The 25,847-nt window shown below is 43.6% G+C and overlaps 1 protein-coding gene across 9 annotated transcripts in view; it reads left to right on the top strand.

The window, feature by feature from the left end:
- ANO5 (anoctamin 5) overlaps positions 1-25,847 on the top strand; it is a 95,051-nt gene that overhangs the window by 25,667 nt on the left and 43,537 nt on the right. For 3 of the 9 annotated variants that reach the window (XM_073578288.1, XM_073578283.1, XM_073578284.1), the window contains exons 2-6: positions 4,715-4,759; positions 6,257-6,330; positions 8,874-8,921; positions 19,113-19,229; positions 23,175-23,243. In XM_073578288.1, the coding sequence (XP_073434389.1) occupies positions 4,715-4,759; positions 6,257-6,330; positions 8,874-8,921; positions 19,113-19,229; positions 23,175-23,243 (353 nt within the window). The remainder of the gene's footprint in view (positions 1-4,714; positions 4,760-6,256; positions 6,331-8,873; positions 8,922-19,112; positions 19,230-23,174; positions 23,244-25,847) is intronic. The other 6 variants (XM_073578289.1, XM_073578285.1, XM_073578290.1 and 3 more) reach the window with 3 other exon arrangements.

Genomic DNA, 25,847 nt, shown 5'->3' with positions numbered 1-25,847 from the left:
CTTCCACCCACTGTGAAATTTGGTGGAGGATTGGTGATGATCTGGGGATGCTTCAGCAAGGCAGGAACTGGGCAGGTTAATCTTTTGCTAAGGACGTATGAATCAAGCCGCATACAAGGTTATCCTGGAAAAACAGTTGATTCCTTCTGCTCAGGCAATGTTCCCCAACTCTGAGGACTGGTTTTTCCAGCGGGACAATGCGCCATGCCACGCAGCTAGGTCAATCAATGTGTGGATGAAGGACCACCACATCAAAACCCTGTCATGGCCAGCCCAATCTCCAGACCTGAACCCCAATGAAAACCTCTGGAATGTAATCAAGAGGAAGATGGATAGTCACAAGCCATCAAACAAAGAAGAACTGCTTACATTATTGTACCAGGAGTGGCATAAGGTCACCCAGAAGCAGTGTGAAAGACTGGTGGAAAGCAGCCAAGACGCAGGAAAGCTGTGATTAATAATCATGGTTATTCCACAAAATATTGATTTCTGAACTCTTCCTGAGTTACAACATTAGTATTGTTGTTTCTAAATGATTATGAACTTGTTTTCTTAGCATTATTTGAGGTCTGCAAGCACTCTGCGTTTTTTTTGTTATTTTGACCATTTCTCATTTTCTGAAAATAAATACAAAATTTATTGCTTGGAAATTCGGAGACGTCAGTAGTTTATGGAATAAAAGAGCAACTTACATTTTACTCAAAAATACCTATAAAGAGAAAAATCAGACAAACTGAAATTTGCAGTGGTCTCTTAATTTTTGCCAGAGCTATCTATGGTATGTATGTACTGTATGTTATATAGTATTATAATTTTTATTTCTTTATTTTTATCTTTTGGCTTGTTTTAGAGCGTGCGTATTCAGCACAATATCCATGTGGTACTGTCGGAGTCCTCTCTTCAGTTTATCTCTTCATGATTGGAGTTATCCATTTGCTGGAGACTAATTACAGTGTAGCAGAGATCGATACATTGTTGCTGATTCATTCTACAAGGGTTGCCAGGGACTTTGTGCTTTCAGATGCAGAAGAACGGGTTCAGCTTATGCTGCATACATTTGGCATTTAGTTGTAGACCTGCTGCCACTTCTTTCTCCAAGATATAAACCTATAGGTGTATACAGCTCCTGTAGGCAATTATGGGGTCTTTTTTTTTTTTTTTTTTAAATACAAATATCTTTTCTGTTTCCAATGCAATAGATCTTTGTCCAGTGCTTGCCATGTTTAATAATGGGAAACCTAGTGACTTGTGGACTCGCAACTATCCGGAAAAAAAAAAAAAAATGGGCCAATGTCTTTGAAGACTGATATTAAGTGTAACCGTGGAGTGCCTCCTAGATTAGTGATGCAGGCAGTGCAGATTGGGTATGCTCTACTGCCTGCTCACACAACATGAGTACATCTAAAAAAAAAAAAAAAACCCACTTAATCTGAGTTTCCTGCATTATAAGTCAGACTTCTTTCCTCTAACGCCATGTGCACACCGTTTATTTTCTTTTTTTAATTTTTTTTTTTTTCCCTCCCAAGCATGTTTCCTCCTGAAACCCACCTGAAAAGTGCAAACTAATATGCTCAAAAGAATGAACATATGCAATTCTCTATTTAACCGCATCACGATTCCAAAGATGCCCAGTGGTTACAAGAAGTGACCTGAATCTCGGGCATCTTCTTTTCTGAAGATGCTCTATTCTTCACAATACAAGTCACTGGTATGGCGTTCAGAAAACCAGTGAGATAAGGCAAAAGAAAAATGCTTCAAGAAGCATCTTTGAAAAGCTGCCTTTTTTTTTTTTTTTTTTCCCACCTCCCAAAAAAAAAAAAAAAAATCATGGGCACATACCAAAATAGTGTCTTAGAACCCTCAAGGGCCTCCTGAATGTCTACAGATTGTCATTGAACAGAAGGTTCAAATGAATGACCTCTAACCAAACGATCTATCGCCGAATCCTTCTGTTTTGGCAGTTCGATAAGCCGCTGCCAGGTGATTTTTGGCAGTGAATCTTTCATAGAAAACACAGGAGCGCTTGGCCAATTTTGTACGTATCTGTATATGGGGCAATCGGGGAGAGATCTAATTTGTACGGGCTCCTGTAAGCTGAATTGTAAACTTATGCCTTTTATGGGATTTGGGAGATCGTTCCTACTTTTATCCTAAATGCTAATATGGTGGCAAGTGAGCAGTCTTGAGCCAGCATGTGTTCCTACTCATTTCAGTGCTTCATCATTGTTCTCTTCCCTAAGCAGCACAGGGCTGGTTTTCTTGTTGGTAAAGTAGGCAGTGATGAACATGTGCTGCATTTTTGTGCTGTTCACCCTTAAGATTTGCCAAACACTGGAGCAGTCAATCCCGACCATGTGGCAGCGCTTACTGATCACTTGTTGTGCTTAATACTGCCAATCCAGGCGGGCACTTTTTAGATTTTTCTCCGTGTTCTGATAAAGCCCCATGCCCAACTATACTATGGCATGGAGCTGACAGACTTCTGAGGACCCTCCCTTTTTCTTTTTTTTTTTTTTTTTTTTTTTAAAAAGGGGGATCCCTTGTTTTGGTGATGATGGGACCCTACCTTTTTAGTAGCAAAAAAAAACAAAAAACGAAAGGGCCGCAGCATGTCATTACGCTGTATGATCTTGCACTGTGCATTCGCCAGGACTGACCTATATGCCCTGTGCAGTCACCGGGACTGACCTATATGCCCTGTGCAGTCACCAGGACTGACCTATATCCTCTTACCATATAGCATGTCACCTGCCATCTCCGGTGTCCTCTGTTTGTATAGCGCTGCCTGGGTCATAGAGGCCTCCTAGTATAAACTAAGATAAGAAGCCGTAACATTGTGTTTTATTGGCCTCTAGATAGACTGTACTTGAAGTTTATGACCCATATTACGCATGGTGAGGTTCAGCAATTCATACAGTCTCTGCTCTTCACTACTGTGTGGGTTGTTAACGGGAGAGTAATCCATGGTGATCCCCTTTTAGCAGTTTTATTCTGCACAGTTTGGCAGAATAGGCAGTAACTCATCTACTGTACTGAGGGATTGTGCCTCGGGTACTTTGAGTTGAGGTGGATGGTCGTCAGCCAAAGAGGCCATTTAGCTGAGATGGTGGAGCCAAGTGGCCGGACCCTTGCCCTCTTTCCCTTAGATAATGAAGTGGTTTTTATTCCTTAGTGTATCAGCCCCAGGAGCTCCCAATGTCACTGATCACCTTTTGGGGTCTATTTTCAAAGAACTCTAGAATGTTTTAGGAGGAACCTGGAAGAAAAGCATAAGAAGAGCTCTTGGTTGGGAATGAAGTCACGACATCACGTGCTGAGATTTTTGTTCTAACCACGAAGCCTCTGTATTCTATTTATGCGGGGGTTTTTTCACTACTTCGATCTTGATGATCTTGGGATAGGTGCTCAATATCAGATTGGTGGGGAGTTGACACCCCTTACCGATTGGCTGCTAGCCACTGTTGGATGTAAACGTGTGACGAAGCTGAACACCATCTCTCCGTCACACTGATCTGCAGCACTCGAGAGCAGAGTGACATAGGGAGCTATGGTGGTCCGCTCAGTCACATCACTTGCATCCGGCCACTGCTGCAGCAGGATCCTCCCCCCTTTGTTTTATCTTCAGCACCATAGAACAGGACTTCTGTTGGCCGCTCGCTAAGCATGGAACTGATCAGCAGATTAACCCTCTGTGTTCCCCATAGGATTGGTACAAGACTGACTGTTTCCAGATCATACAGAAAATGCTGCCAATAAACTAGAATTGTGGTTGGTGTCTCTGCTTGTTAATAGGATCATGCATTTCTAGGTTGTGTTCCTTTAAGAGGTTCACTTTAATAAGATCGGATCAGCCCGTGGGTTGGAAGCTATAGCTGGTGCATTCTGTAAAGGCTGCATGTTAAGTGACTCTTCCCAGAAGTCTGTGCAGGATATCGAGCAGCTAATAGACTCCAGAAATAGATTGTCTCTGGCCTCGGCAGAAGTCACAACGGCGAGCAGGGCCAGCTCCTCCTCATTGAGACGTTCATTTTATGGACTGGCTGTTGGTGGAGGCTTCCTGGCCTCATTAGATAACATTGTGATGTGTGCAGGAATTAGGGTCACTGTGTCTCGTCGGGCGGCTCTATTCTTCTCCTTCTGCTCGGTGACTAAGTCAGTAAATTCACAACATCTCGATGGCGACGACTTATCCGCTGCACAGTGACCGTAAATCCCAGGAAAGACGGGAACAGAAGGAACGCAGGGTGACCCACATAATCCAATCAGATGTTCAGTTCTCGTCTTGTTGCCGTTACTGATAGCATTTCATAAATATTTGTAAACTTTATTATATGTATCCCAAAATAGAAAATACTGTTAAACTAAACATTGCTCAAATTGTAAAGGTAAACGCAATGTTTTGCATAAAAACCATCACTTTCTTGTGTCAGTACCCTGTTTCATGGGGAATATGTGGGGCTGTTAGTCTTGGCACAGCTTGGTGACCGGGATACGTTCTGTGTGAGCTGAACATTATCACAGCGAGCCCCACGTCCATCCCTCCTTTTGGAAGCCAACCTACTGTCTTTGTGATGTCTTATATCCTGCCCCCACCAGTATTGTTGCCCCCTGCCTCCTTCATTTTCTAATAATATAAGTTTTTTTTGTTTGTTTTTGCTTGCTGTTTTTGTTGCTTAATATTCTAATGCTCTAAATTTACCGTTTTTGTTTAAAGACGACATTTCTGTGCTTACCGAAATCAAGACTCCTGATTCTCCAGGTATCGTACTAACCCGCACTGACTCGTGTTCTGTGTCTTGGCTCTTTTCTGTCTGTCTTGTCTCGTCTGTAACATTTATAAAACTGTCTTAATTGACAACCTCCTACCCGCAGACGTCCCCAAGACGGGACTAAGGGGGTTTTGACCCTTTACCTCTAGGACCAGCAAAATGCAGTGTGGTTAAAAGGCTCATCCCAGCAAAGTCTACCATACTTTCCTCTCGTGTCTTTCCCCAAGGGGAGACATGAAGTTCATCTACATAGGCCGATAATTGGTGCCACAAGTCAGCAAAGCGCTTTACCATCAGGCGATTGGATCATTTATGCCGGCGTAAAAATCATCATTGTTGGAGGCAGCAGATCGTCCTGAGTAATCGGGGATGTGCTGCAAATAAGCTGCGCGCTGGCGACAAGCTGGTTCTGATAATGATTCTGCCCCCCCATATAGATTTATTGGCCTGGGTGAACCGACCACCTTGTCTGTAGTCAATCAATGCTCGTTTATGGGCTAGTTTCTATTGTCTTGTGTATAAATATATGATTCTTCAGATGTTGTATTAGTCTAGCCTGATGAAGAGTAGTCTGGAAAGCTTGCAACTTGTTACCATCTTTTCAGTTAGCCATTAAAAGGTATCAACCACTGAGGACTCTCAATTCTGAATATTTTTCGTTTATGGGCTGAAATCATTGGACCTTTTGAAGGGATTGTACCAAGTTCAGAAACGATCCTCTGGATAGAGGATAACTTCACAATCTCTGAAGGTTCGCTGGAACCCCACCGTTCTCCAGAACTGGGCTCGTCTGACTAGAGGAGTGATGTTTGATCATCACCTCTGCTCCAATCATTCTTCTGGGAGCACCAAAGACCAACCAAGTGCTGCATTCGATCTCCAGTGGTCCCATGGAGAATGAGTGGAGGTGCGTACGATTGAACAGGGCTCAATTCAAGCGCCTCGGTGCCTAGGACGTGTAAGGGATCCAGCGGTTTCACCCCAGAGACCGTGAAGTTATCCCCTACCAAGCAGATGCGGGATAATTTTTTATCTTTTGTACAATTACCTTTTTAAAGTTAATTCGTCCTTTTGGCCCAGCAACTAAATAATTCTAGATACAGGTAAATGTAGCATAAAAGTCTAAAGATGCCCATACACCTTAGATGTGTGATGGCCAAGCAAGTGTTATCTCTTCCGACTCTCCCATAGACATGAATGCTCAGCCAAGCGTCCTATTGGTCTCTATGGGAAACTGCTGACAGGAATCTACAAAATTGTGCTGTCCATCTGTTCATTTTCTATGTGCAGCCATTCCACTTTTGTCTTACAGGTACCGTACTTTGTGAAGTCTCCCCCTTTTGTCTTTTGTGTCTTTGTCATACTTTTTGCTGTCTCTGGAATTCAGATCATTAATTCACAAGTGTCCAAGGATTAAATGTCGGGATGGAGCAGCGGGATCGTGTGTATAAATCTGCCGCCTGACTCTGTTCTGTGCCTTGTTCTAGGTGAAGACCTCAGTGGGCCGCTGTACGAGATCAACTCTAATGCTGATTCAGAGATTGTTCCCAGTAACTCAGAGGTGAGTGGGGTTTTTTTTTAAAATATTTTTGGCGTTTTCCAACTGTCCCCCAAATACAGATAGAGACCTGTGCTATCATTTGACGGTCGTTATCATATTTCCACAGTTGGTCATCAACTGACGTTTAAAGGGAGTCTACAAGTTCCTTTTGTAAATGTTTTCCATTACTGATCCTGAGTTACATCCTGTATTATACTCCAGAGCTGCACTCACTATTCTGCTGGTGCAGTCACTGTGTACATACATTACATTACTGATCCTGAGTATAATACAGGATGTAACTCAGGATCAGTAATGTAATGTATGTACACAGTGTCTGCACCAGCAGAATAGTGAGTGCAGCTCTTGAGTATAATACAGGATGTAACTCAGGATCAGTAATGTAATGTATGTACACAGTGAATGCACCAGCAGAATAGTGAGTGCAGCTCTGGAGTATAATACAGGATGTAACTCAGGATCAGTAATGTATGTACACAGTGACTCCACCAGCAGAATAGTGAGTGCAGCTCTGGGGTATAATACAGGATGTAACTCGGGATCAGTAATGTAATGTATGTTTACAGTGACTGCACCAGCAGAATAGTGAGTGCAGCTCTGGAGTATAATAAGATACACATAACCAGAAAAATCCCAGTAAATTATCTGGTTTTCTGTCGGTCTTCCCTGTGCTCTGAGTGACTTCTATTAGAAAGCTGCGGGTCTGGACGGCCTCCAGACATTATAGCTGCAGTTACTACCTTCCTGGAAATCTCCTCAGACTGACTTCAGTGAATTTAAATTGCAGCCTCCGTTCAGTAACCACAGATCTATGAAACTACCGACCCGCGGTATCCGATCAGGGACGGCCGCTTTCCTGCCTGCCCTACTGATGGCTGTGTATGTGATAGTGGTGGGGAGGGTTAGTGGAGGGGCCGGTGGGTGGGCCGCTCCTGTGATGACTGTGTTTATTTTCCTGTGATCAGCAACCGTGAACACTTTCTACTACAGATGAAATGATGATTATGACGTTTTTGTAAATATTGACCCAAAGTGTTTGCTTGTGTCTACGCCCTCGCCACCATCACAAACCTTTTCCCTTCTGATCGCTCCAACACCTTGGTGTCTGTAAGTTCTGTCCATTACTTGTTCAGTATACGACCATTGTATTATTAACTCTCGGATCAGATTGAGGTGTATTACGGATATTTAATTAATCTGGCTGTGGATTATAGATCTTTCTCTCCAGTTTGTACAGGATCTGATCACCTCTCATTGACCTTCCCTTGTCAAAAGTAACAAGTATTGTCAGAATGAGCTTTTTCCGGTGTAATACATCACCCTGGAGATAGGGGGCGCCAGAGGTGTGTAGAGCAAACATGTATGTGTATATCTCTTAGACCATGTAGCCTATGCCTCTCCTTTCTACCATCAGATTCATATGTATCGGCGTCACTTTGATACCGATTTGGTAGAAATGGGGGCTCATCAGGGTTCTAGGGCACCTTGCCAGATGTCCTCAACGTAATGCCACGTTAGTAGGACATCATGTCCCCCTGGACTGCAAATCTATAGTCCCTGCAGGAAAAATTTGAGATCTACACACCGGACACTGGAACGCCATCTTCCGCCGTGACGTTGGTGCAGAGTCCACAGCAAAGATCCTCTGTAATTCTGCCCCATCTGACCGTATGTGGCTCAGATACCCATCTCCTGTAGCCACTTTATAATGCCCGGTGTGTAACGTCAGCGTTTTTTACACTCTTTACTTTGTGCATGACCTTGTTTTTATGCATCTTCCCCAATAATCTGCTTTTCCAGCATGTACAGTATGAGGCTGCGCAGATGCTTTGTCTCGGGGGTGTGAGCAGATTTCGTCCAGAATGCAGCACTTTTTCCAGCTCCGTGCACTCTTAGACTCCATAGTTTTGCCAATTTCTGCACTAAATCTGCCGCTTGTGACCTGCCCCTCGTTAGTTCTGCCAACTTCAGCTGACCTGGCTTTAATCCTAAGATCTCACCACAGATGAAGGAAAATAATAAGCATTAAACGTCATCCTTGTCGTCTTTTATTTGCACAGCTAACCTCGCACGGATTGTAAGCAAATCAGTGACCGCATGGGATGCGGCCTCTTGGTATTGTTGTCCTTCTTATGAAAAGTTCTGAGACTTTCCAGTATCCTTAGTGTATCTATCATTTTACAATCCCTTTTTGCCATCATTGAATAGTCCTGGTCATACGGTCACAGCGGGGCACTGGACTGTAACCCGACTTGCATGTGTCCAAGACAGATTCCAATTTTTGGGGGGAAGTAACCAATAATTTATTTACAGTCAATGACGGCGAGAAGATCGCTTTAGAAGTATAATATTGATAAACCAAGGATATTAGAAAAGCAGAACTTTTCCAGAGCCCAAACGGTAGAGAATGAGAATCCTGCTTTGTACATGTTACTGTAACGAACCCATCAGCTCCTCATCCTCTAACCTGTTTTTTATTCCGTTTACTTTACCTTGTGCACCATTACTAACCGCATTATATTTCCCCACGATGCCACGCTCAGGGCCTCAGCAGCACAGAGAGTACGTTCCTCATCACCAATCATCAGAGGGTAAGCGGCCATAGACCCCCCGTGCATGGACTGGTGTTTAGCTGGAATCTTTAGTGTGTAGTTGGGCAGAGAACACACTCCAGTCACTATCTGCCATAGGTCTCCATCCCTCTCGGGATCCTTCTGAAATGTAAAGTGCTGCGGAATATGTCGGCGCTATAAAAATAAAATTTATTATTATTATATTATTATCCTTCTATCGCTGGGTCATTTAAGGTCTGTGAGTTTTGTTTTTTTTTTTTTTTTTTGATGAATTAGAATATTTCCTTTTTTAAGGGATTTTTATGTGTCTGGCATTTTTGGGTGAGAGCCCCGTGCCCCCCCCTTATTCCAGGTTGCCTGGTAAGGTGGATGCCAGGTCCTGCTAATGGAGAGGGGGTTATGAATCTCCGGTCTTACAATAACAGAGATGGGAAAATCCTGTGCCTGTGTGTAAAATTGGAAAAAATCCTTGGACAGTTTTTCGTGTCGCCCTCCCCTCGTGCTCCGATACCTTCAGTATATGGCAGGTAATATTGGAATGTGTTTTTAGGCCTGTGGCAAAGAGGCGGTGGCTTGTGGTGTGGGGGTCATTATGTTTTGGTGTTAACCTACTAACTTTTTTTTCTTCTTGTACTAACTATTTTAACTTTTTTATGTTGAAGTTTTCCCAAAAATATTTCTCAAATGATTGTATACTGTATACAGACGGTTGGACATCTCCATACAGGATATCTGCACACATGGACACCGCATACAACATTCAATACATCAGCGTCTCCACATAAATCCATAGGCAAAAGGGTCCAGATTGACCAATTCTTATCTGTCATGTATGGGCTCTACTAAGAGGGTCTATTTGCTCTCCTGTCTGTTTTAATAAATACTTGTATCCGCAATGAAATAATACTTTGGAGCATCTTTTCTCATACAGTAAGCCTTTGTGGATCCGTTCCTATCTTTTTTCCTTCTGAAAAAATGTTTCCGGAAATTGTCCAAATAGATTGTAAAAGAAACCAATGCAAATGGATGGCTTTTCATAAAATGTGAAAACGCTGTGTTGCATCTTCCGAGCTAGGAATTCTGCAGTGTCCTGTTGCTGTAAACTATCGGTACATGATGTGGTGCCATATATCACGACTATTGCATCTCACAGCCCCTGGTAGACTTTGCAGGGTCTAAGGCTGTGTGCACACGCTGTGGATTTTGCTGCGGATCCGGCCGCTGCGGACCCGCAGCAGTTTTTTCTGCGGTGTACAGTACCATGATTCCCTATGGGAATCAAAAACCGCAATGCAGACGGTGCGGAATTTTCCGCGCGGATTATCTGCGGTTTTCAATCCGCAGAAAGAATTGACATGTCAATTCTTTCTGCAGATTCTGCTGCGGTTTGCCATCTCCATTGAGGAGATGAAAAACTGCAGGGCAATCCGCGCGGACGAATCCGCACCTAATCCGCAGCGTGTGCACACAGCCTTAGATCGAGCTGAACCCCCCCCGGATCATGAACTAATTGTATATAACATGGGCGCCTTATAATACCAGAGTTCCCTTGCAGAGGCCAACGCTGACATAAGGTGCCACCGGCAGCTCCGAAAAAGGTTCCGTCACTTATTCTAAGAATGGGGTTGAGTTCTGACTGCCCTTTTAAGTACGATTGGTTGCAATGGTCTCTTTTATAAATCGGGACTATCCAGAAATCCGTATTACAAACTCTGAAATCGGAGGCAGGAATGTTTTATCCTGTCTGCTGGAAAATAATGAACCGTTAATTCTGCCGAGACGTTAGGATTTTCTGATCTCTCGATTATTACTGAGTGTGACAGCCCTGGTATATGTAATCCCCTGCGAGCCATCAGATCTTGCACCACTATATCCACTGTGGGACTCCGGAAACAGCTGTTATCTGTAGTGTTCTGTGGCTTCCCCACAACTTCTCTGAACAATCAATCTAGAATGTTTGTTTTTTTTTTTTTATGTTTTGTTTCTTGCGAGCTGGCGAAGAACAAGCACTTTTTTACTCTGAAGAGGCATAACGCTTAATGGTTACACTTAATCGTGGTTCTTGGTGGTTACAATATTGGCTCAGACTTGTAGTGATTACAAGAAGTCCAAGTAGTGACAACATGGGACATGCTGATGGGGTCTGACAAAAAAATCTAGAGAGATGAACTGGAATATAAGTTGGGTTGCATGCAACGTGTAGGTGCATGTTCACACTGGCCCCTACACAGATAAAAACAAAATGAGCAAATACCCTGCAGTAAGTAAATCGCAATAGTGCATGAAAGTTACATAGGGTAGTTAACATAATGTTGATTTAAAAAAAAATGTCAAGGTGACCCTATTCGGGATGCTCCTAACGTCTAGTACGGAAACCTTTTACCGAATGATCTAAATGTGAATAAGAGCCGAGCCGGACTGGTGGGACTTGAGTCTCTTTTTTTTTTTTTTTTTTTTTTTCCAGCACAGGGGATGATTTGTTAGTATTTTGGATGCAGCCACAGCACACCGCACAGCGGTAAAGAGCAGTATCTGCCAGTAAATTCTCCTCTTTGAGTAACTGGTATTTGGCCCATTCTCACAGCTACTTTCTCCCTGCTTGATCCTACACCTTTTCTCTGACTTGTCTTCTACAATATGACCCGCAGTATTTTGGCCAAGCTCCTCTCACTTGTGCGGCTTTCTCTGCATTTAATGACCTGCGTCACAGTACAGTGGTGGTGAAAAGTTATTGAGTCTTGACAGATTTTTGCTTTTCACAAAGTTTGCTGCTTCGGTGTTTTTAGTTCTAATCATCAGATGATGTACAATTATCAGCATTTCAGAAGATTCTACACTTTATACTTTTACATTAAGATTATGTACAGACTCAATATTTCCAGCGCTGACCCTTATTTCTCCTGACTTCCACCCTTCATCCTGGCAGTTTGGTATCGGCATCTGGGCCAAATCCGAACGGATGACCTTTCATTATTGTGGGAGACTGTCACAATATCTGTATTTTCATTTGTCCTCCTGCTTTTTGAGGCTCAACCAAATGTTCTCAGTGGGACTGAGAACTAGGCAGTCTCCTGACTATAGACCCAAAATTTCAACGTTTTGTCCCCGAGCCACTGTAAAGACCATGCCACAAGGCAAAAGTGATAACTATCAGGCTGTAAAAAAAAAAAAAACAAAAAAAAAAAAAACCTTGTTCTTTCCAATTTGCTCCTGGATCATTGGGAGACTTTTCTCTTGTAGGATATTAAGATCATGGCCATGCTCTTATGAAAAATTAAAGTTTTTCCATGAACCCCAAAGTATGTTTTATCATAGAACTTGCTGCACGGTAACATGAACATGTTAATCATTGATTACATCATATTTTTCCTAGTTTTCCACCCGATCCTCGGATATCTTTTCCTCCTCTCGGCGTGACTTTGCACTGAAGATCTCACTGGCGGCTCTGCATTTTCTGCATCACGGTGATTTGCAGGCAGTGGCTACATTGGATTCATACGGTCAGACAAGGCTGAACTGTGCTGACCAGGGGGAAGCGGACAGGCTGCAGGTTTATTTTGGCAATCTGTGAGGTTCACATACAAGGAAGCCAAGGCCGGAGGGGTTATGGTTGGCTCAGCGCTTATTTTCTAGGATTCGGACACAGAATGTTTTGTAATGCTTTTTCCAGTGATGGAAGATAAATGTTTAGCTGCTGCCACGAGCACATTCATGGAGTGTCCTCCTGATTTTTTTTTTTTTTTTTTTTTTTTTTAAATTTATGATGCGATCTATATGTTCACTTGCGGTTAATGGATGGAAAAGTTCTCAACACCCAGAAGCTCCAAAGTGTACACATCAAGCTGAAAGTTTGTTACAATGTATCCAAGTATCAGAACAGAGGAGAGATTTGAACAATATACAGGGTGGTCCAAAAGTAGGCGGACAGAAAATATTTATTTTGATTTATATATAAAATTATATTTACTAACACAAGCATAACATTGACAATGAAATTTTATTCTGCACAATAATACAAAGCCCTTAAATGTTATCAGCGCAGGTGCTCAAACTGTTTTCCATCACAATTTGCACAGCTTTGAAGTCTGCCTCTTACGCTTCGACAAACGTTTTTGCACAGGTCTCTTTAGGTATTAATTTCTTGAAATGCATCTCTTATGTAATTTTTCAAATCACTGACACTTTTTGGTTTTCGACTATAAACTTTGTCCTTGAGTACTCCCCAAAAGAAAAAATCCATTGGAGTCAAGTCTGGTGAACGTGCCGGCCAATCCATTTATTAGGAAATGTTTCATCAAGATACTCGCAGACTACTCTTGAATAATGTGGAGGGGCCCCATCTTCCAAAAAGTCAATTTTCCAAAGAGACTGAAGAATGAAAAATGAAAAAATGGAATCTGATTAATTGGTTGCTAAGGGCAACTGAGTCAGTTTCACTTTAAACCATGTTTGCTAAATCTCCTCCTTAAACCTATTACACATACTGTCCACCCTGTGTTTTAGCTCCAAGATGAAAGGAAACATTTTTACATTTTTATGCTCTGTATGTAAACAAGAAGGTTTCCGTTCATTAATACAGTTGTGCTCAAAAGTTTTCACACCCCGGCAGAGTTTTTGCTTTCTTGGCCTTTTTTCAGAGAATATGAATGAAAACACCAAAACTTTTTCTCCACTCATGGTTATTGGTTGGGTGAAGCCATTTATTGTCAAACTACTGTGTTTTCTCTTTTTAAATCATAATGACAAACCAAAACATCCAAATCACCCTGATCAAAAGTTTACATACCCCATTTCTTAATACCGTGTATTGCCCCCTCTAGCATCAATGACAGCTTGGAGTCTTTTGTGGTAGTTATGGATGAGGTTCTTTATTTTCTCAGATGGTGAAGCTGCCTCCAGTTCCTGTAAATTCCTGGGCTGTCTAGCATGAACTGCGCGCTTGAGATCTCCCCAGAGTGGCTCAATGATATAGAGGTCAGGAGATTGAGATGGCCACTCCAGAACCTTGAAAACCGGGAAACCTGGCCCAAACTGGCTGAGCTAAAATAATTTTTTTTCGGAATTTGAAGCTTTATTGGATGGGCTCGAGAAGAAAATGTTACTACGACATCTTTTTTCAATGTTTGGACTTCCCAGTAGCTTGTATTATTGCCAATTGCGCACACTCTGCCGCATTGCGCTCTCTCCACATTATACACACTCGCACGCACTCCGTTGCATTGCACACACTCGCACGCATGTACTCCACCACATTGCACACACTTGCTCACACTCCTGTTGTGTGCATGCAGCTTCTTCACCTTGAGAGCAGATATTCTAGGAATGCTGACATCCTCGTTCAGGCTTCCGCTGCTCTTGGTGATACCACGGCTTGTTACTGCTCGCAGAACACGTGGTGGTTATGGCACTGATAAACAGGAAGGATCTGATTCAGCGAAGAGAAGTCTTAATTTCTTCTCTTATTCGAAATCCTTTAGGTCGTTGATCTAAACTAGATCTAAAATGATCAGTACTATGCACACAGATTAATATATGCCGCCTCTTACATGGCGAACATTGTAGTTTGTGCTCTCTAATAAGGAAGGAGACCATTGCTTGCAATTTTCGAGGATTGGCCATATCCATAATTGGCACAATCTTCTTGATGCCTCATTGGACACAAGTAGCTTGATATTATTTTTTTTTTTTTTTTGTCACATTTTTATTTTTACATTTTAGCTAATTTAAAGTGCTCTGGTGACTCTTTCCAAAATCCCCCCCCCCATATGCAGGAAGGCTTGACCTGGATGAGCGCTCCCGGGTATGGAGAAGGTGGAGTAAGAGCCCTCTGTCCATCAATCTGCCTGTAGAGCTGACGGATTGAACTGCCTAATCCTTAATTTCCAGACATCATCTGTTCGGAAAAAGTTGGTTGGCCCTCATACATATCGGACGATCAGCTACTCCTGATTAAATCTGCAGGTTTGGCCAACTTAAAGTTCATCTCCAAGATCCTAGTCCAATAGGTAGTAGATACAATAATAGAAGGAAATAACTCCAATTAGAAATGTATAGTTCTTCTGATCAGCGATATCGCTTACCTCATGTGCATGGCACTGCAGTAGTTTGGTTATCCATGGTTACAACCACTGCTATACTGAGTTAGTGGTTGTAGCCATTGGTACCTAAGTTGCTGCAATGCCCTGCTCATGGGCTAAGCGACATTGCGAATCTGAAGAACTATACAAAATGTCTAGTTTGAGATACTTGTGAATATAATTATTACACCTTCTACATATTGGGATGGGAATACCCCTTTATTGTTTATGATGGACCTATTTGGCCAGATAAACACATTGCTTGTACAGGCCACAGTACCTAGACTGACCGCAGGGCGCACATGAGACTGTCAGTTCGGGACTAGTGATGGGCGGACCCCTGGATGTTCGGGTCCTGTGGGTTCGACCAAACGGTTACAAAAAGTTTGGGTACCAGAACAGTACCCGGACCCCATTCATTTGAAAGGGAGGCCCAAACATCCAGTGTTTGCCATGCTGTCATTTGCATGACAGCGCGGCAAACACTGCTTCTGATTGGCAGTGAAATCATCCCCACTGGTCAGAGCCGCGGTTCCCACGCTGTCAGAAGACAGCATGAGCGCTCAGCTGTGATCGGAGGTATAAAGCTTACCCATCATCCGACACCTGCTGCCGCTAATAAGTGAGAGCAGGATCGACGGATGAGAGTATTCATCAGCCGCTCCTGCACTGTAAATAAAAAAAAAAAAAAAAAAAAACGGGGTGGGTTCTCCTGTTTTTTTTTCGATAACCAGGCAGGCAAAACTCACAGCTGGGGGCTGCAACCCTCAGCTGTCAGCAAGGCTGGATATGAAGCATAGAGGGGTCCCCACGCTGCTGTTTTTTTAAATTATGTAAATAAATAATTAAAAAAAAAAAAAAAAAAATGCATGGGGTCCCCTCATTTTTGACAAGCATACAGCTGGGGGCCTGGTATTCTCAGGCTGGTAAGGGCCATGGATATTGCCCCCAACCCACCAGCCTAAGAATGGCAACCCACAACCGCCCAGAAAAGGCACATCTTTTAGATGTGACAACGCTGGCGCTTTGCCCGGCTCTTCCCACTTGCCCTGTAGCGGTGGCAAGTGGGGTTCATATTTGTGGGGTTGATGCCACTTTTTTGTATTTTCACAATAACAGTAATTTTGAGCAGGGGTGTCCAAACTTTTACATGCCACTGTGTGCCTTGTCCATGGGGCTTGAACATAGTCCTGCATCACTCACCACCAAGTGTAATGTTACTCATCAGCTCCTTTCTTTGCCCCCAGAATGAGTGATCTAAGCATTGGAAGATGTTGTGTCTTATTGGTAGAAATTCTTATATTTCTAATTGCTCCACAGAAATGGCACAAGCAGGGTCTATTCCTGAAGAGTCGACTACGGGTAAAACAAAAAAAAAAAATAAACTGGTTTTATTTGCTGAGGTGCGAAATTTAAACCAAAGATGTGTTGTGTGAAGTGCTTCTGGAGGAGACTGATCCACGGGGAATTCTCCAGTTCCGAGAGTGACTCTGAGATGCCCTGTTTGCATGGAGTGTTAGCTGTGCCAGTGCCTCTTCATTTGGGAAGGTTGAGTGGTGAACTTGGCGATCTCCAGCTTTCCCATTAAGAATGAGCGGAGCAGTGATGCACGTTCTCGGGATTAAGAGAGTCCGCCCCGGTGTGACTAAAGCTTGCCGTAACAATGCATGTAAGCCGAGGGGTCAAAACTACTCTGCAGTATTTTCAGCTGTATTTATCTGTACTGGAGTGCTAATGGGGGGGGATTAGGAAACCTAGTCATTGTTACGAGGGTCTGACCACTGGCGGACACAGGCAGAAGGGAGCTCCTGTGCAAGAACAGATGGGCCCTTTGAAGGTCAATAGCTCCTCATAAGGCTGTGTGCACACGCTGCGGATTTTGCTGCAGTTCCGCAGCGGTTTTGGCCGCTGCGGACCCGCAGCAGTTTTTGCTGCGGTGTACAGTAGCATGATTCCCTATGGGAATCAAAAACCGCAGTGCAGATGGTGCGGAATTTTCCGCGCGGATTATCTGCGGTTTTCAATCAGCAGAAAGAATTGACATGTCAATTCTTTCTGCGGATTCCCCTGCGGTTTGCCATCTCCTCCATTGAAGAGATGAAAAACCGCAGGGCAAAACCGCAGAGCAATCCGCAGGTAAAACCGCAGGTATTTTGACCTGCGGTTTCACCTGTGGATTTTACAAAATCCGCGCGGATGAATCCGCACCTAATCCGCAGCGTGTGCACACAGCCTCATGCACAATTCCACCAGATTTGGAGCTGGATGTGGCCCCCTTGCCTCTCGACAGCTGCATGTTGCATCAATGAGATGTCCGCCCGTGGGTCTGACCTCCATCAAAGCTGAAAATGCTGAACACTCCCCCTGTTATAGTGCAGCGTGGCCCCGTTCATCTGTACTGTATACTAACAGCTTCTTCGGAATGGAAAACTCCTTTAAGCACAGAGCGCTGCTCTGCTGAGACCGGCGACCGGCTTTCTAGAAGGTCTGAGACCATCTTCAGTCTCTGAAGTGATGGGATTGCCTATGCACCTTTTTGTGTTTAGCCATCGGTGGGGGTCTCTCCATCCGGACATCCACCATAAAGCCATCGGACATGTTTTCTAAAAATGCAGTGACTCCTTACGCCAGGGACTGAGGCTCGGATCACTCCATCATGGAACAGTCCAGTAAATGTTTAGGTTCTATAGTAGTCCCAAGTAAATGTGCACAGACGTTACATTGTGTCCTGCCCTGAACGTCAGACGTGCAGCTGTAATTTCTGTCAAGTCCCGGCCTCAGTGCCCAACTTCCAACAAGCAGCTTTTCTTTTTATACTTTATTTGCTTTTCCTTTAGCCACTTTGCTTGGAAACTTTAGTCTGGTCTCAGCAGGGTAACGTGTGTTTTTTTTTTTTTTTTTTTTTTGTGGGGGGGGCGGGGGGAGGGCGGATATGTTGACTTATATATTAAGTGTCTTTTTTTTTATTTTTTCCCCTGTTGCTCTTTAACTAAAGTAATGACCCGATCCTCTGGCACGGAGCCTCGGCAGTGATCAGGCAGCTCATTATTTACCTGTGTCGCTGGCAGATACGTGGTGTGACTGGAGTTCTGCCAGGCTCCGTAATATACCGAGGATCGGGTGTTGGTAGTGAGGTCTGTATAGCAATCTGCAGATCAAAAGGCATATATATGATCCTTAAGGGGAATTTATCACTTGCCAATAATAATAAAATAATATTTATCTTTAATCTGGTGTAAATGCGGCTGTTCCCCTGACTCCGTCGATGTTTTTCTTTTCTTCCTGCTCCTCTCCATTCCCGAGATATGGCCCCTTCTTTCCTGTATATAAATCTAACCATGTTTTCCAAGTGGGTGTGGGCTCAAGGAAACGCCCACAGAAAACGTTTGAAGACCACACCCATGTGGCTAAGAAGAATGGCATTATTTACAGGGAAGAAAAGGCCATATCTCAGGAACAGAGAGGCGCAGGAACAAAAGAAAAACATCGCTGGATTTAGGAGAACAGCAGCATTTACACCACTAAGGAAAAAAATTACATATTTATCATATATGACCCGTTCTCTTTAAAGCAAAATTCCACCTTTTGGTTGTATGATCGAACAGCGTAAAAGAGAGAGATAGATAGATGGATATATATATCTATTTTTTTTTTTTACTACCAGGAAACAGTCAGCAAGGAGTCTTGTTTTATTATAGATATATTTAGCACGTTGGCTTCTGCTGTAGAGTCTATATCGGCAAATCCACTGAATGGCACAGCTGTAAAATTACAACATTCTGGGTGTCTGCTGTCACCACTAGGGGCGCTCATCGCAAGTGGATTTGTACAGTGCCCCTGAACTCCAATGAATTCACTCTTATTAGGTTCCCAATCTGGCGGGAGGCATTGGTCACCCGTATGAAGCGGAATGCTGTAACCCTAAGTGCCACCATCTTCCTTTCCGCCATCTGTGTGTATTTATTGCCTGTGTTTGTGCAGGGTCGCTGCATGCTCCTCCATGTAACCTATAGGACATTAGAACCTCTTGTTTCCTTGCAGTGCAGTGACACATTGCGGTTCGTGCAGGGGTCTCTTGTTGCCCGCCCCGCTCTCTTCTTCCAGGTCCTGACTTTGCCTTTTACCTCCACAGATAGATAAACATCACCACAGTAAAGATTCTGTCTTCTTCCGCGATGGCGTCCGGAGAATCGATTTTGTTCTGTCTTATTTTGATGAAACGAGCAAAGATCTGGACCGGCGGAAAGCTGTAAGTTTAAAAAAATAAATCTGAATATTGGATCCCCACAAATGTGATATTGATGACCTATCTCGCCCCTTTAATACCTGTCCAGATCTTGTGTCTGTCGTACCTATGGTCTCTTCTTCCGATGTGCCATGACGTTCGTTTAATCTGGCACCGATAAGCAATTAATACGGTTTTCTGGATTACTAGATGTACGTAGAATAATGCAGTGTGGCATTATGTACTGATCTCATGTATTAGAGTTCTGTGCTGGATTATTGGATGCCGGATTAAAGGAATGATGCCTTACTATATATCTAATACACAGTGTGTAATAACCGCCGTCATTACAGTCTCTGATCTCCGTCCTTCCTCCAATCGCCCTCACTTATTCGACGCTGACTCTTGGCCGGCTGCCATGCTGCATAACGGCAGAGACGGGCGGCTCCGGGCTGATTGTAGCTGCAGAGACGCCACTGAAGGAGCCGCCTAGTCCATTCACTTCTATGTGACTTAAGTCATCGCTGTTATCGTCCACATTTTGGTTCAAGTGGACATTTTAGCTTCCAATATTCCGTGCACGCTCTTTGTTCTGGGAAGCTGAGATATGGGGCGCTGTTTGAGGATCCAGATTGTATTATAGTGCAACTCAATAGCGCCAAAGAAATGAATGGAAACTATGGCAGTCGCCGGACCCCCAATTCTATTCGCACCTTTCAGCCCGTGGTTGTCGGCATTGCAGATGTTGTGAAACTCCAACCCTCAGCATTCCCCGATTGCTGCTGCTGTCCCTGTTGTAGGTTATCGAGGACAGACGGAGGGAGTGACATGATGGCGGCCATACACATTGGTTGAATATTGGCTGAACCCTTTACGTTCTGGACGTCCATCTAATAATGGATCTCATGTTCTTTTCTAAAGGATTGGGCATTTTGGGATTCAACATGCCTGATCGTTTGTTATATGGGAGATTAGGCCAGCACCAGAGGCGTTTGACGTATCCATCCTCCACTCCGTGCACACTCGAGCATGAATGTGTATGGGGAAGATGGATGAAGAGTCTATCGGCTATTAAATGTGCATGGCCGCCTTAAGGCTGGGGCTACACGTGGACCCTGAGCATGACACGGGTCACGTGGCCAAAGATCGCTATATGTCAGTTCTAATCTTGAAGAATGGGGTCACGTTGAGACCCCCTAGGGTGCCACTTCTGCAATAAGCAAAGTGCAAGTTGTCCCCATCCTAATTTTTTGCAGCTCTCTAGTCCCTAAGGACTTTAATGTGACCCCATTGTCCTGTATTACACTGAGTTGTAGCAGAAATATACAGTGATCATGTCCCAGTGTTACCCTTAACAGTAGCATCCAACTAAATTGGGTGTTTGTGATTGAAACACACAGATCTGCATGGGAGCTGTATACACAAAACGAGTAGTGATTTGTAATCACTGACTGCTAAGCTGCTTCAGGTGATGTTTTAGAAGCCGTCATACAATAAAAATGAAGTTGATTTGCCAAAGTGTATAATCCTTGTAATGCTTCAATGTGAAAGTCAGAAATCTGCACAACAAGGTCTAAGAGGCGACATAGCAGTCACAGCAGAGCCTGGGAGCCTCGGACCTGTGGATGGATCTCGGCCATTACAGACCCAGCAGTGCCAGGGAGCAGCAGACCGGTGGATGGATCCCGGCCATTACAGACCCAGCAGAGCCAGGGAGCAGCGGACCTGTGGATGGATCCGGCCATTACAGACCCAGCAGAGCCAGGGAACAGCAGACCTGTGGATGGATTCTGGCCATTACAGACCCAGCAGTGCCAGGGAGCAGCAGACCTGTGGATGGATCCAGCCATTACAGACCCAGCAGAGCCAGGGAACAGCAGACCTGTGGATGGATCCAGCCATTACAGACCCAGCAGAGCCAGGGAACAGCAGACCTGTGGATGGATTCCGGCCATTACAGACCCAGCAGTGCCAGGGAGCAGCAGACCTGTGGATGGATCTGGCCATTACAGACCCAGCAGTGCCAGGGAGCAGCAGACCTGTGGATGGATCCGGCCATTACAGACCCAGCAGTGCCAGGGAGCAGCAGACCTGGGGATGGATCTGGCCATTACAGACCCAGCAGTGCCAGGGAGCAGCAGACCTGTGGATGGATTCCGGCCATTACAGACCCAGCAGTGCCAGGGAGCAGCAGACCTGTGGATGGATCTGGCCATTACAGACCCAGCAGTGCCAGGGAGCAGCAGACCTGTGGATGGATCTGGCCATTACAGACCCAGCAGTGCCAGGGAGCAGCAGACCTGTGGATGGATCTGGCCATTACAGACCCAGCAGTGCCAGGGAGCAGCAGACCTGTGGATGGATCCAGCCATTACAGACCCAGCAGTGCCAGGGAGCAGCAGACCTGTGGATGGATTCCGGCCATTTGAGGTCCAGCATCCGGTCACCATTCATTTCCACATATAAGGCTTTGTGCACACACAGATTTTTTTTGGAAGCAATGTTAAGGTTTTTTTGCCTTCTGATTGGACAGTGCCAAGTTTAGAGCGGATTCCACAAGGAGCCTCTTCGAAGGTGGAAAATGTTTGTGTTTTTTTTTTGTTTTTTTTCTGCCACCAAAGGACTGCACAAAAGAGCAGACAAGTGCTTTTAGGATAGCAATAAATAGGAGTTTTTCAAGCGTTTTCAATATATATATATATAATATAATATAATATAATATAATATAATATAATATAATTTTTTTTTTTTCAATTTGTATAGTGCAAGTCTGGTTTAAAAAAAAAAAAATTAAATTTTTTTTTAAAAAAACCTTGTGCACATAACCCAACTGTGCTGTCACCCGGCTGTGTTTTTATGTGACCGGCGTCTGTTTCATGCAGCGCTGATCTCTATATACACCCCGCACGGCAGTGACATAAACCACAGGAAGTTCCCGACCCTGAGATATCTGCTTATTATGTTTGTTTGTCTGGGTCGGGAACTTCCTGTGGTTTATATCGCTGCCGTGCGGGGTCACCGGAGTCGGCGTGTCCCCCACCTGTGTGGCATCCGCCAGCGTTGGCCATTCATCCACTGTCTCATGACTTCTCTTATTGCTGTTGCACCCAGTGACCAAGGACCCAAACGGTGACCCTAGGATCTCATGGCTACATTCCTTAGCAATGAACACAAATATGATGTGACTTTTCCATCGTATTATAACATTTTTATCTATTGTCATGTAGATGTTGCAAATCATAAGTGAAATGATGCCATATTTGACAGGGGGGTATACACAGCATTATTTATCCCATCAAAACACCGACGCTTCGACAGACCCCATTATAAGTCTTATAGTGGATCTCGCACACTGTCATGGATTTCCTTATAAACAGAAACCATAATGCAGACACAAAGCTGATGTCAGATTTTCCTAGCACAAATGTGGCGGTATACTGTATATGGAGGCGATGCTGCTCCGCATTGGTGTTTGCTGCTCTGCCGCCACCTAGTGGGGATCGTTGTAACAAGGGAACTCCACCCAAAACGCATCACAGTCCTATGACTTGTCAAAACAGACTGCACTCATTAAAGAAGTCTCTCTTTAATGCTACATCCACCCAAGACTTATCTGCAGCGCATTTTCTGTTGCTATTTCCTGCATTAATAATAAAATCTCACCCCTAGCTAATGCTGTAATACACGGGATGTTCTAAGAATTTGCTGTGTCTATAAAACCCGTTTGAACGTACCTATTAGGCCAAGTCTCCTCGGGAGAAATATCCCCTACAATGTTTCCTGTGAATAAAGAAGTTGCCACATATTAGAATTTCTTGGTGAGACGTCGTCCACAACTTTTTCCTCACTTTTGATCAGTGCCTTTCGTCGCGTCTGTCACATGATCAAGAGCTACCGGGGAGGTCGGGGTACTAATTAGTATAATTGCATAAAATCTTAAAGATTTGATATTTTTTATTTTTTTCCCAGGACAGAAGACGAGAATTTGAATTGAACTTACAGAAAGCGGGTCTGGAGGTAGAAACCGAGGACAAGAAGGTGAGAGCCAGCCGTAGCACAGTCCTGTTCACATCTCTTAAAGGTCATATAGGGTGACTTGGACTACACCGCGCTTTTGGCCGTGACACCTGTCGTGCTATTAAAGTTTGCATGCTGACGTTGCTGGATCACAGTCCCATACAATGGGGTTCCATTGTGACACACCCCCCCCCTCAAGGGTGCCAAGACAAGCGAGTAAGTGGTGTCGGATTGTTTGCAACTTGCTTGTTGCAGTTTCAGTACCCTTTGTCACTTGCATGGCGCTGCGATGGAGAGAGGAGGAGGAAGCGCCATTACTGTTTTCTGGACTGGAGACGCAGATTTTACTTCGTATACAATGTTCAGGAAAGCAGAGGTGGTAGTAAACCATCTCTGCCTTCTCTTGGAGGGCTTGGAAGTCATAGAATCATAGAATCGTAGAGTTGGAAGGGACCTCCTGGGCCATCTGGTCCAACCCCCTGCTCAAAGCAGGATTCGCTAAATCATCCCAGTCAGATGTCTGTCCAGCCTCTGTTTGAAGACTTCCATTGAAGGAGAACTCACCACTTCTCGTGGCAGCCTGTTCCACTCATTGATCACTCTAACTGTCAAAAAGTTTTTTCTAATATCTAATCTGTGTCTCTTCCCATTCAGTTTCATCCCATTGCTTCTAGTCTTTCCTTGTGCAAATGAGAATAAAGTTGATCCTTCTACAATGTGACAGCCCTTTAGATATTTGTAGACAGCTATTAAGTCTCCTCTCAGTCTTCTCTTTTGCAAACTAAACATTCCCAAATCCTGCAACCTTTCCTCATAAGACAGGGTTTGCAGACCGGTCACCATTCTGGTCGCTCTTTTCTGAACTTGCTCCAGTTTGTTGATGTCTTTTTTAAAATGTGGTGCCCAAAACTGGACACAATATTCCAGATGAGGTCTGACCAAAGAGGAGTAGAGGGAAATAATGACTTCACGTGATCTAGACTGTATGCTTCTGTTAATACATCCTAGAATTGCATTTGCCTTTTTTGCTGCTGCATCACACTGTTGACTCATATTCAGTCTGTGATCTATTAGTATACCCAAGTCTTTTTCACATGTGCTGTCACTTAGCCCTATTCCTCCCATTCTATATATGCTTTTTTCATTTTTATTGCCCAGATGTAGTACTTTGCATTTCTCCCTGTTAAAAACCATTCTGTTAGTTGCTGCCCACTTCTCCAGTTTATTTAAATCTTTTTGAATCCTCTCTCTCTCTTCTCTAGTATTAGCTATCCCTCCTAGCTTTGTGTCATCAGCAAATTTAATCAGTTTACCCTCAATTCCTTCATCTAAATCGTTGATAAAGATGTTGAACAATACAGGGCCCAGGACAGAGCCCTGTGGTACCCCACTTGAGACATTCTTCCAACTGGATGTACAGCCATTTACGACCACTCTTTGGGTCCGATCACTAAGCCAGTTATGAATCCACTTAACAGTTGCCTTGTCCATTCCATACTTAGTCATTTTTTCAATAAGGATTGTATGAGAGACTTTGTCAAATGCTTTGCTGAAGTCAAGATATACTATATCTACAGCATTTCCTTGATCCACCCAATCAGTGATACCGTCATAGAAGGAAATTAAGTTAGTCTGACATGACTTATTAGTTACAAACCCATGCTGACTCTGTTTAATCACTTCATTCTTATCCAGGTATTGACATACATGTTTAATAATTTGTTCAAAGATCTTTCCTGGTATAGAAGTCAGACTCACCGGCCTATAGTTGCCTGGGTCCACCTTCTTCCCCTTTTTGAAGATAGGAACAACATTTGCTCTTCTCCAGTCTTCTGGCACTTCTCCTGTTCTCCAAGAATTTTCAAAGATTATGGAGAGGGGTTCAAAAATTTCTTCTGCTATCTCCTTCAGTACTCTGGGGTGTAATTCATCTGGACCTGGAGACTTGAATTCATTTAGGTTAGCTAAGTGTTTCCTCACTATCTTTCTGTTTATAGATATCCTGGATTCTTCTATTCCCTTAATAGGACAGTGAATAACAGTTGATGTTGCATTTCCTTTCTGAGAGAAAACAGATGCAAAATAGGAATTTAAAAGTTCAGCCTTCTCAACATCCTGTCTTACCATTTCATCATTTTCATCCTGTAAAAATCCTATAGTATCTTTGACTTTTCTTTTACTTTTGACATATCCCCAAAATCCTTTATTATTGCTTTTGACATCTCTTGCAAGCCTCAGTTCATTGTCAGCTTTAGATAATCTGATTTGTGCCCTGCAGGTTCTGCAGACAGCATTATATTCTTCTTTAGATATGCCTCCCTCTTTCCATTTTATAAACATTTTTTTTCTTCCTTTTTAGCATGTGCTTAAGTTCTGTGTTCATCCATCCTGGTTTCCTTAAATGCTTCCTATTCTTCCCTCTTTTCGGAATTGTTAACAACTGTGCTTTGAGAATTTCATTTTTCAAGATTTCCCATCCTTCCTGGACATTTTTGTCTTTAAGGATATCCAGCCATTGGATCCCTCCAATTCTCTTTCTGAATCCCTTAAAATCTGCCTTTCTGAAATCTAACCTTGACGTCTGAGTCTTCACAGGTCTTCCACCTCTAGTAATCCAAAATTCTA

This window comes from Dendrobates tinctorius, unplaced genomic scaffold, assembly GCF_039654945.1.
Source record: "Dendrobates tinctorius isolate UK_male_01 unplaced genomic scaffold, ASM3965494v1 ptg000059l, whole genome shotgun sequence".
NCBI classification, from domain to species: Eukaryota; Metazoa; Chordata; class Amphibia; order Anura; family Dendrobatidae; genus Dendrobates; species Dendrobates tinctorius.
This window is presented reverse-complemented; position numbering and strand designations above follow the sequence as displayed.